Here is a 10,801-nt window from a genome sequence, read left to right on the forward strand (position 1 = left end):
GAGCAGCCGAATAATTGATTGAGTCAAAGCGCGATCGATATCCACACAGACCTAAGACATAATCGATAAACGATAGTCTCAATTATGGGTGAATCAGTGGATGGAACAAATTAATTTAAAAAATAAATTTCAACGCACTTTGATATCAGAGGATCGTCAATTTAACCATACACAGCGCTGCGTTTTGTTTGGCTTTGGCATTTTTCATTTTGAATTTCTAGCGGACTTGCGTCGTCAATTCAAAAAAGCTTTCAAAGCTTTTGCAGTCTCTGAAATTCTACTGCTAAATTACCTTTTCGCATTCGCTCATAACATCACCGAACAAGTCACTAAGGTTAATTTTAACTCAATTTAAAATCACTTTTTTGGCTCGTTAAGCAAACACTGGCCCTTGCACACCAAATTTTTGCGGCTGTGAGGTTGTGCAAATTATAATGCAAAAAATATAAAATGGCAAAACGGTATATTCTTCACTAATTTTAGCACGCTTTCAGTTTTGTTGAAATCGTATAAATACAATCGACACTGCGGTTATTCCATCAGGTATTTGAAGTGATCTCTACGGAAAGAACGCAAAAAGTGTTTTCAAAGCAACCAAAATGAAGTTTTTCGTCACCACATTGTCAATTGTTTTACTGTCGGTTGTATGGACGGTGGTGGCTGATGTTTCCGTGATCAATGTTCCGGCCAAAGTTCTTGAAGATGAAACTGTTTCGTCCAAAGTTCCCACTGAAGTAAGTGCCGACCAACTACCAACTGAAGTTTCTTCCGAAAATCCTGACACGGTTTCCAGTAAATTACCTGAAGTTTCTTCCGAAACTGTTGAGACAGATTCTACTGAATTACCATCTGAAATTTCGGACGAAAACGCTATATTATGCGGAGCAGGTGAGACATTTTATTTACATTGATTTTTGTCATTTTATCTTCTTCTTTTTTCGTTCAAAATAGCTGGTTCTTGTCAAGGAATAGGTGGAGGTGCATTGTGCCACGATCGATGCAGACAATGTTCAGGACCTAGTGGTCCTTACACACGAGGTGCATGCTGCGGTACGCTATGGTTAACGTGCTGCTGTTATTACAACTAAACGATCTGTCCGTTACTATCATTTGTACCGTTAATTTATTTCATTTGGAAATGTATAAAAGAAACGAATCGTTGAAATGAATTTCTTTTTATTTTTCACACGTCCATACAACCCAGCGTCTATTGTTAATGGTTTATTGTGCATAAAATCGGATCTGGTTGAGTGAACTCTTAATCTTTTCACGATTCAATCATCAGAACAACTTCTCTTGTTTCCGAAAGACTCGCCCTCTGCTGATGGAATGGGTGGCATGTGTGGCATAAAATATTAAGGAAAACTTTGAATCCACCCTAACGATGTCCATTCGCGGCTTGTTTTTAATTACAACATTTTGTTTACGAATATAATTTCTTCTTGGCGTTTGATGAATTACAACAATGTGGCGCCTTTTTTTATAACAAGCGTTTTTCGTTGATTTTATTGTTGTCAACCAATCCGCTTTATACAAAAATCTTACTTCTAATTAATAGAATTAGAATTTGAATAAAAAGGAAACCGAAAATTCGCGATACAAAGCCGGACTGGTCGATCGTTCGATGTGCATTATAATACAGAAAGTAAGCTCCGCCCTCGTTTTCATTTAAAATTAAATTTCTCTATTTGGCGAATAACGTAACCACAGGAAATGCCAATATTAAGTAAAATGTCGTTCCCATAGACCTGTTTACAAGGTCTGCTGAGAGAGAACCAAAAAGGTATGGTTTCCCATAGCTTTTGGCGCGTGATATTCAGTGTTTTCATGATGAGGCGAGTGTAAATATTTTAGCACACGCTCTCCTATTAGCACTTGAGGTGTAAGCTGGCAACACCATTGAGTAAAGATCACGCTACGTCAAAAATATATAGAAAAATGAGAGACATGACAGGTCGTGATCTTTGCTCATGCTCTTTTGATACATAGAAAAATCACGTTCTCTTCAGTACCGACAATATATGCATAGCATAATACCAAAAAATAATAGCATTGTTAGACGTTTTTAGTCCATCTGAACATAAAAACTTTTTTGTTCTAGTTTTTGGTAGCGAAATGGTTTCCTTTTGAATGTTTGGATATGGGAAGACTAGTTCAAATGGACTTCGGCGGCGTCGTCTTGCTTATAGCTCACCCTTTCATTACAGTTGAAAAAATTAATATTTGCTCAATACTATCGTTAACATCGTCCACTTTATTCCACAAAGTGGACTCTCTATAACGACAGTTTTGGGCAAATATTAATTTTTTGGCTGTAACGTTTACGTAAAAAAATCCGATTCTGAAAAGTGGAAACAGAAGTGCGTTCGTCCAGGTATTATGTTAAAATAAGTTTGAAATTAATTTTCTGATTTTTTTTTATTCATAAAATGAAAGCAAAATAAAATGATCGAGTCTGGTTTTTGACAATTGAATTTCATTTGTCAAAAACCAGACTCGATCATTTTATTTTGCTTTTACCTTAAATCATGAACCGAAGCGGTAGCGGAGGTTCGTGACGCTAGTCGACTCCCTAAGAAAAGAAAACAACCAACTAAGGAACCTATATATAGGCGAACATTTTAACTTTTCCATACTGAACCAAATCAAAAAAAAAAATATGTTCAAACGAAAGTGCTCGTCAATACGAGTTCAAGGAGCTATAGATCATTAAAAACGGTGGTCCACATCCGGAGAAAACACCACTTGAAAACCACTTGAAATGAAGCATCTTCACACATTTTCAGCACATTCTCCATATTCGAGTTAATAGAAATGTTTCATGTGGGTTTGATATACGTATCGAACCACTACATCTGTTTGCGAAAACTGCGCTCGCACTTTTGCTAAAACTTATATTAATTCAATCTTAGCACTTTTTCATCGGCAAATCAATAAATTTTATTGAAGTTCTTTACTTAATTTCTGTAAATTTAATTAAAACATTTTCATGCACATTTCCAAAAAACACACTTAAAACACACTTATATGAAAGCCATTATTTCATTCATATGACAAAAATATGACAGCTACATTTCTATTATAATGATTGTGTAGTAGATCAGTGTTGCCGTGCTTCATATGAAATGTGAGCGAAATTATGAATTTGAAAAATTTGTTTGTTCGCAAATTTTTTTAGATCATTTTGGAATTTCAGGTTTCAGGTTTCAATGTGGAATTTGTTTTAGGGTTAGAATGTCCAACAAAATGGTGGAAAGCAGCCATCTTGGAAATTCTTTGAATTTTTTGTATTTATTGTATTTAGGCCTATATGGCACATACATAGTTGCAGTAAATTGGTAATCATAGAGTTTCGTTGACGGATAACTTTTTCCGGCATTTCGAGAAAATAGCGGCCATCTTGAAATTTCGTATTTTTTAGATATTTTCGGCTATAGAGAGTTGGGAAAAGTATCGCTTGTACAGTTTCGTTGACGGAAGAATTTTTTCGATATTTCAAGATCATTTCAAGAAAATGACGGCCATTTTGAAATTTCGTATTTTTGAGATATTTTCGGCTATAGGTTTGTTCCAAGTAACTGTAAACACGAACTTTGACAACCCGAAAAACGACAATTTCATCCATAGCAACGTCGCTTACGTGATATTTCATACAAATCGACCAACGTCGCCTACGCGATTTACACAGAGGTATTATTGAGGTTATGGTTATATGGATGAAATTTGACAATTCATATGGCCTTGGAACAAACCTATATGGCATGTAGATAGTTGGGACAAAGTGTCACTTGTACAGTTTCGATTGCGAAACTTTTTTTTCTAGATTTCAAGAAAATGGCGGCCATTTTGAAATTTCGTATTTTTTAGATATTTTCGGCTGTACGGCATGTAGAGAGTTGGGATAAAGTATCGTTTGTACAGTTTCGATTGCGAAAAACTTTTTTTTTTCTAGATTTAAAGAAAATTGCGGCCATCTTGTGAAATTTCGTATTTCTGAGATATTTTCGGCTATACGGCATGTAAAGAGTTGGGATAAAGTGTCGCTTGTACAGTTTCGTTGGTGAAAAACTTTTATCGATATTTCAAGAAAATGGCGGCCATCTTGAAATTTCGTATTTTCGAGATATTTTCAGCTATACGGCATGTAGAGAGTTGGTATAAAGTGTCGTTTGTACAGTTTCGTTGGTGGAAAACTTCTATCGATATTTCCAGAAAATGGCGGCCATCTTGAAATTTAATATTTTTGAAATATTTTTGGCGATACTGCATGTTCAACTTAAGAAAACACAATTTTTGATCATTTATCAGAGTTTTAATGTCCATCGACGCACCCAGTGCATTAAGTGATTTTCAGTGTTTGATAACTTGGCGCAAAATATCATAAGTGGAAACAACTTAATTGACTGGGAACATCGATGACTGTTAAAATTCGAAAATGTCTCAAAATGTTCCGAGCCAAAAAAAACCCACTGCAATTGTACGGTATGTAGACTTGGGATAAATTGTCACTTGTAGAGCTTGCTTAACTCTATGTATTACCCAAAACTTCCAAAACAACTGATATCCCACAAAAACCTCAAAGAGGAAAAGGTGACGCTAGTGTAGTAAAAATTAAACTTCCAAAACGTTTGATATCGGTTTTGGTGACGCATTCTGCGCCTCAACGTAATCAATTTTTACCAAGAAAATTTTAACAAGAAAATATGTCAACGAGAAGTTTACCGATGAGATTTTACAACGAAAGTTTAAAAAAAAAATGCGTCACAAGTGGCAGATGCTGAGGAAACCCCTCATACGACAATAATCATCTGCCACTTTGTGACGCATTTTTTTTTTGTAAAACTTTCGTTGTAAAATCTCATTGGCGCTTTTTTTTGGAACGATTTATGGCGCCTTTCGGAACGACTTTTAGCGCCTTTTCTTTATTTCAAACTATTTCTTCTTCATTTAACAAGAGCGCCTTTCAGTACCCAGTCCGGTATTGCTCAGACGAAATTCGATTAATTTTCGATGTATCATTGACGCGTAAATCAGACTCCGAAAGATTTTCTACTTCAAAAATTTAATTGAAAACAGAAATCCAATCATCGTTCTTACAGACGTCGTTAAAACATTAGAAATAAAAATTTAAAAACCTAAAACCGAACACTCAATCATAAATGAATAATCTCGAAATAGTCGCGAAGTCCCTCCGACGTCTTGATCAATTTTCTTCTTCATGGTCTTTACGATGCTCGGACAGAATGTGTCGTTGGTGGAACACTTTTTTGCACTTGTAATTTTTTTTTACCTAGGGAAATAAAAGAAATTTGACGTTTGAAACATCGAAACATTTTAGCGACCCTTTCAGAGCATGTCAGAGTATCAGTGCCACGACTCAACTAACTCACCGTTGGGAATGTGAACATTCATGTGTTGACGTATGTGCACCTTTTGTCGAAATGTTTTTTTGCAAATGTCGCATGCAAATGGTTTTTCACCTGAAATGGAAATTCTCTTGGTTTGTGCTCGGAAATTGTTACGAGTAAAATGTGTCCAGGCTTTAGTGTGGATCAGTAAATGGTCACCGAAAGTAATCTTTCGCGCGAATTAAAAATCAATTTCACTTTTTTCTCTTACCAGTATGAATCTTGAGATGGCGAGTCAAATCGCCCCGTTGGCTGAAAGCTTTGTCACAAACCCCGCACACGAACGGCTTTTCACCTGAAAACATTCCGAAATTTCAAATTTCGTGCATAAATTCCTCTCTGAGGAGCAGAACAAAATTTTCCCGTTTTTTCTCTTACTATTATGCATCCCAAGATGGCGGGTCAAAGTGCTGGATTGACTGAAAGCTTTCATACAATGTTTGCACTCGTACGGCTTTTCACCTGAAAACATTTCGAAATTTCAAATTTTGAGCAGAATTCCTTTCTTAGCAGTAGAACAAAGTTTTCTCTGTTTTCTCTTACCAGTATGAATCCGAAGATGGCGAGTCAAATCGTTACGACGACTGAATGTTTTTTTACAAACTCCGCACTCGAACGGCTTTTTACCTGAAAATATTCCGAAATTGTTAATTTTGGGCAGAATTCCTCTGTAAGAAGCGGAACAAATTTTCACTTTTTAATCTTACCAGTATGAATTGTACGATGGTTGGTCAAACCGCTAGAGTACCTGAAAATCTTCTTACAAACCCCGCACTCATACGGCTTCATTTGGATCCTTAATTGCTTGGTCAAATTGCTCTTGTCCCTGAATTCTGTGTAATACTCCGAACAGGAGCTCTTTGATGAAGCGGTGCTGCTTTTTACGAGATGAGTACAATCCTTTCCGTCATCTTGCTTATCCCGCTTTGAATCGCCCACCTGCATTGTGAAATCGAGGGATAATCAAACAATGAGCTAAATTGAGCATCTTCATCGTTGCGAATTTTGATTTCAGAAATTGGTAAGATTCATACAACTGAAACGGGCACAGACACAACAGATGGATAAATTTTGGGATGAGAGATGATTCCTCTGGCACTTCCTAACTTCCATCGGATTTTTCGATGGATCTGGGCTGTTTTTCATATAAGTGAGGTGTTACGAAGTTGGTTCCTAAATTTTGGGATGAGAGACGATTCCTCTGGCACTTCATAGCTTCCATCGAATTTTTCGTTATATTTGGGTTGTTTTCGATATAAGTGAGGTGTTCCGAGGTTGGTTCCTAAATTTTGGGATGAGAGACGATTCCTCTGGCACTTTCTAACTTCCATGAGTTTTTTCGATGGATCTGGGCTGTTTTCCATATAAGTGAGGTGTTACGAGGTTGGTTCCTAAATTTTGGGATGAGAGACGATTCCTCTGGCACTTCATAGCTTCCATCGAATTTTTCGTTATATTTGGGTTGTTTTCGATATAAGTGAGGTGTTCCGAGGTTGGTTCCTAAATTTTGGGATGAGAGACGATTCCTCTGGCACTTCCTAACTTCCATGAGTTTTTTCGATGGATCTAGGCTGTTTTCCATAAAAGTGAGGTGTTCCGATGTTGGTTCCTAAATTTTGGGATGAGAGATGATTCCTCTGGCACTTGCGTCACACTTTCACCCTTTAGGGTTTTTGGCGGTTCATACAACTGAAACAGGCACAGACACAACAGTTGGATCTGTCGGGACTTAACGAATCAACATAATTTTACGACGAACCACCACGTAACCTTTTTCGTTCGCGCTGTACTTCCAGACTCCTCTGCGTTCGGTTTTTTCCGATGTGGTGATATTTCATGCACAGGTGAAACATCTGAAAATCACAATTTGTGAACATGATGGCGGCTCCAGTCCTCGAAATGAACAAACCTCTGTTGCAACGAGTATTCATGTGCTTGTGCCTGAATAGATCGCGTTTCAGCCAAAATGATTGCTTGCAAATGTAACACCTGTATTGCTGTTCATCTGCAAATACAAATCGAAAATGTCTTGAAATTTTTACGGTTTCTGCTGAGAGTGAGAAAAGCATCGGGTAACAGTTATGAATGTTCATCTGAGCGATCAAAAAGTACTTTTGAACGCTTGCCACACACTGGACAGACGTAAGGTCTCGACTCTTAACGAGTAAAGCATTTAGATCAATTTCATCAACATTTCGATCAAATTGTTCGGAATTAAAGCTTACCCGGTGGAAGATTCTCCACGTATGTTGTTATGCCATCATCACCACTATTTTTCTCCTCATCATCAACATGCTCATTCCGATTGGATGAGTGAATCTGAATTAAGAGACTTGAGTTAATCAAATGTTCCGAGACCGTGATCTTATCGTAAAAATCGAAATGTTTTCGGTCCCATGTTTGAGCACAAACTCTTTTGCTAGCGCATCCACATTTGCAAAGGTCATGGAATCGAACTTTTCATTTTTAAGCAAGCAAAACAGAATGTGTCCACCATGCAACCTTACTCCTTTTTCTATATCCAAAACCATTTTAGCACGGCCGGTCGTCAAAACACATAAAATAAAACGATTTTTTATATTGCAGGCCAAATGCACCTGCAGCTTCTCACAAAAAAACGATTTTGTACTGTTAATGCATGTGTCAAATAGTTATTGGTCGGTCATGTCATCAAATGGCGTATATTGCGTTCGTACCAGATTTCTAACCCATCGCAGTGCGATAAATCGAAAAACTTTGGAGACTCAAAGCTTGTACAGAAACTGGTCAGACGTTTCAATTCCAAAAGAATGTCGATTTGTGAGAGACGACGCAGAACTGCTGTCTGATTCAACTACTAAAAAGGTCTAACTCGCCTAGTAAAAGGATTGATCAAGGCAGCTCTCAAGCTCTCTAGCTACAATGTTGCTGACAGGGCAACATTATTGGTAATTATATTTCCTGACATTACTGAAAAATTGTCGAAACTCATAAACATTTTCGGTAAATTTTTGGTGAATTCAGTAAACATGCCCTGGTTCTGGTTCCTGATATGTAGTGATGGTGATAGAAAGAACGTAAGACTGCAAGTCAAGTGTGCGAACGAATCGATACAATAAGCACTGCGAATGAGTAGAGCGTCCTTATGTTTTACTGAAAACTTCAAATTTTCTGCGTCATCGACATTTTTAAAAAGCGTCAACTTAATTCGTAGCGCAAAATTAAATCCACGCCATTAGTCGTATAAATTTATACGTCAGAGAGAGCTTTTTTTCCTTTGTTATGATCTGTCAGTTTTTCTATTTCGCGATTTAGTATGGAAATGAGAACTAAAATTGAGATATCTCTGCTGTTTTAAGTGGTTTTCCATTTTTTTTGGACCAAAATTTTTTAAAATGTGTTTAGAATCGATTGGCATTAACAGATTGTGTGAAAATATTTTTTTCTATTTTGTTATTTTGTTAATGCTAATCGATTCCAAGCACATTTTAAAACATTTTGGACCAAAAAAATATGAAGAACCGCTTAAAACAGCAAAGGTATCTCAATTTTAGTTTTCATTTCCATACAAAATCACCAAATGAAAAAACTGAGAGATCATACAAAGGAGAAAAAAGCTCTCTCTGACGTATAAATTTATACGACTATGTAATGGTGTGGATTAGCGGTTAGTCATTACAGTACAGAGTAAAGTTAACCAGGCAGGAGCGCTACTTTGACTAACTACCTGAATAATCTAGTAGCCCTACATTTCTTGCGAATAGGTCCCTTATTTGACGTTTCGAAAATGAACCGCTACTGCCTTCATACAGTGTATCAGTGGAGCCGACTTAAATTTTGGAAGGGAGGTGCCCAAAAAAATATAAGAATAAGAAAATATTGTTGAAAAAGGATTTTAGACAAGATCTACACATACACAATACAAGTTTACTGTATTTTGATGAACGTACATAAGGTTCCCAGAGGAAAATTTAAAAAAGAGGAAATTTGACAGGGAAAAAGAGGATAAAAAGAGCAAGTCATAGCTGATGGCTCTGGCGTATTATTACTTAGCAGTACTTCTCAGGTATTTTTTTTTCACAATTTTTAGCGTGCGTTTTGACGTCTGGATAGTTTCTAAAAATACATTTTAAGAAAGCACTAGAGCTGAACCTTGAAAATTTCCAAGAAAGTATACAATTTCGTGTGAAGTGGATGCTGATGATTCACTTGAATCATTTTATTATTTCATAAAAGTATCGACAAACATATGGCCTCGCAGCGATTTTTTTTTTTAATTATACCGAACGTGTAAAGATTGTACCGAATGTGACGAATGTGTTCCTTATTTGACATTTCGAAAATGAACCCCGCTACTGCCTGGTTTATTTTACTCTGCCGTGATTCTATGTGCTGAAATTTGCAGCTCAAATTGGCGATTCAAAATGAAATTGTAAGTTCGGCCATCAGCACTACACGTGTAGTGTTGTCTGAATTCCAGCAAATGTTGATTTTAAAAGAGCAGTTGGTTTTCATATCTATTCAATCTATTACAATGGCTTTCATGGCTGCACCTTTGCAATATATGTTTTGTGGTTACACAGAAAAAATAGTTTGCTTTATTTTGACGAGCTTATTGTGTTGAGGATATTAATAGTGTTAAAATTCTAATAAATGATGAAAAAGCATGACTCAGATTGTGTATTACGTACTTTCGTTTAATACACGTATGTGCATACGTGATATTTAGATATGCTAAGTGTATGTATACTTACGTACCATACATAACGAGTGACATTACGTGCAATTTACATATGAATAATTATTTTTTACCTTTCCAACATAACTTAGGAAATACCCGAAACAAAAATGGAACGAATTAAAATCACAAAAATTATCCAAGAATCTAAGAGAGGAAGGTCAGACAAACAAAATCATTTTTGATAAATAATTTTAGTTCGAAGAACATTAGTCACTGTGTGTGACGCTTTCAGATTTTCGGTAAAATTGACAGGATGTGAGTTATATGGTATTAACTTTGTAACGTACGTTCAAAGGTAAAATTTCTATTTGTCGCTATGTTTTAAATTACCATCTGTAGGAATCACAGTGTATAAGAAGGATGACAAATTGGAATGTAGCAATTACAGAGGAATTAATCTATTGAACACAGCGTACAAAATATTTGTGGATATTTTACGGCAGCGTCTCATGGCGTATTCGGAACCAACAACTGGTGAATATCAGGGTGGATTCCGCAACGATCGCTCAACCACGGACCAGTTGTTTAGCATTAGGCAGATCATGGAGAAATGCAGAGAGTTCAATGTTGCTCTACACCATTTGTTTGTTGATTTTGAAACGGCATATGACAGGGTTTTTCAGAGGAAACTATGGAATGCGATGGTGGAACTTGATTACCCCAAAAAACTTAT

The 10,801-nt window shown here is 36.5% G+C and overlaps 2 protein-coding genes across 3 annotated transcripts; one reads left to right on the forward strand and one right to left on the reverse strand.

The window, feature by feature from the left end:
* Positions 1–560: 560 nt before the first annotated feature.
* On the forward strand, positions 561–1,094 carry LOC119084614. Its single transcript, XM_037194681.1, has 2 exons — positions 561–888; positions 952–1,094. Exons 1-2 carry the CDS (start codon positions 600–602, stop codon positions 1,086–1,088), a joined length of 426 nt encoding a protein of 141 aa, XP_037050576.1. The 5' UTR covers positions 561–599; the 3' UTR covers positions 1,089–1,094.
* A 3,965-nt stretch (positions 1,095–5,059) lies between these two features.
* On the reverse strand, positions 5,060–8,165 carry LOC119084613 (zinc finger protein OZF-like). 2 transcript variants are annotated; one of them, XM_037194680.1, is made up of 10 exons: positions 7,918–8,165; positions 7,634–7,711; positions 7,318–7,413; positions 7,179–7,261; positions 6,116–6,347; positions 5,952–6,035; positions 5,787–5,870; positions 5,620–5,703; positions 5,391–5,480; positions 5,060–5,290 (listed from the first exon to the last, which is right to left on the reverse strand). In XM_037194680.1, exons 1-10 carry the CDS (start codon positions 7,937–7,939, stop codon positions 5,226–5,228), a joined length of 918 nt encoding a protein of 305 aa, XP_037050575.1. In that variant the 5' UTR covers positions 7,940–8,165; the 3' UTR covers positions 5,060–5,225. The 2 variants fall into 2 exon arrangements, with proteins under 2 accessions (XP_037050575.1, XP_037050574.1); XM_037194679.1 differs by having other exon boundaries at positions 5,061–5,290; positions 7,634–7,727; positions 7,916–8,162.
* Positions 8,166–10,801: the final 2,636 nt, after the last annotated feature.

This window comes from Bradysia coprophila, unplaced genomic scaffold, assembly GCF_014529535.1.
Source record: "Bradysia coprophila strain Holo2 unplaced genomic scaffold, BU_Bcop_v1 contig_87, whole genome shotgun sequence".
NCBI lineage: Eukaryota > Metazoa > Arthropoda > Insecta > Diptera > Sciaridae > Bradysia > Bradysia coprophila.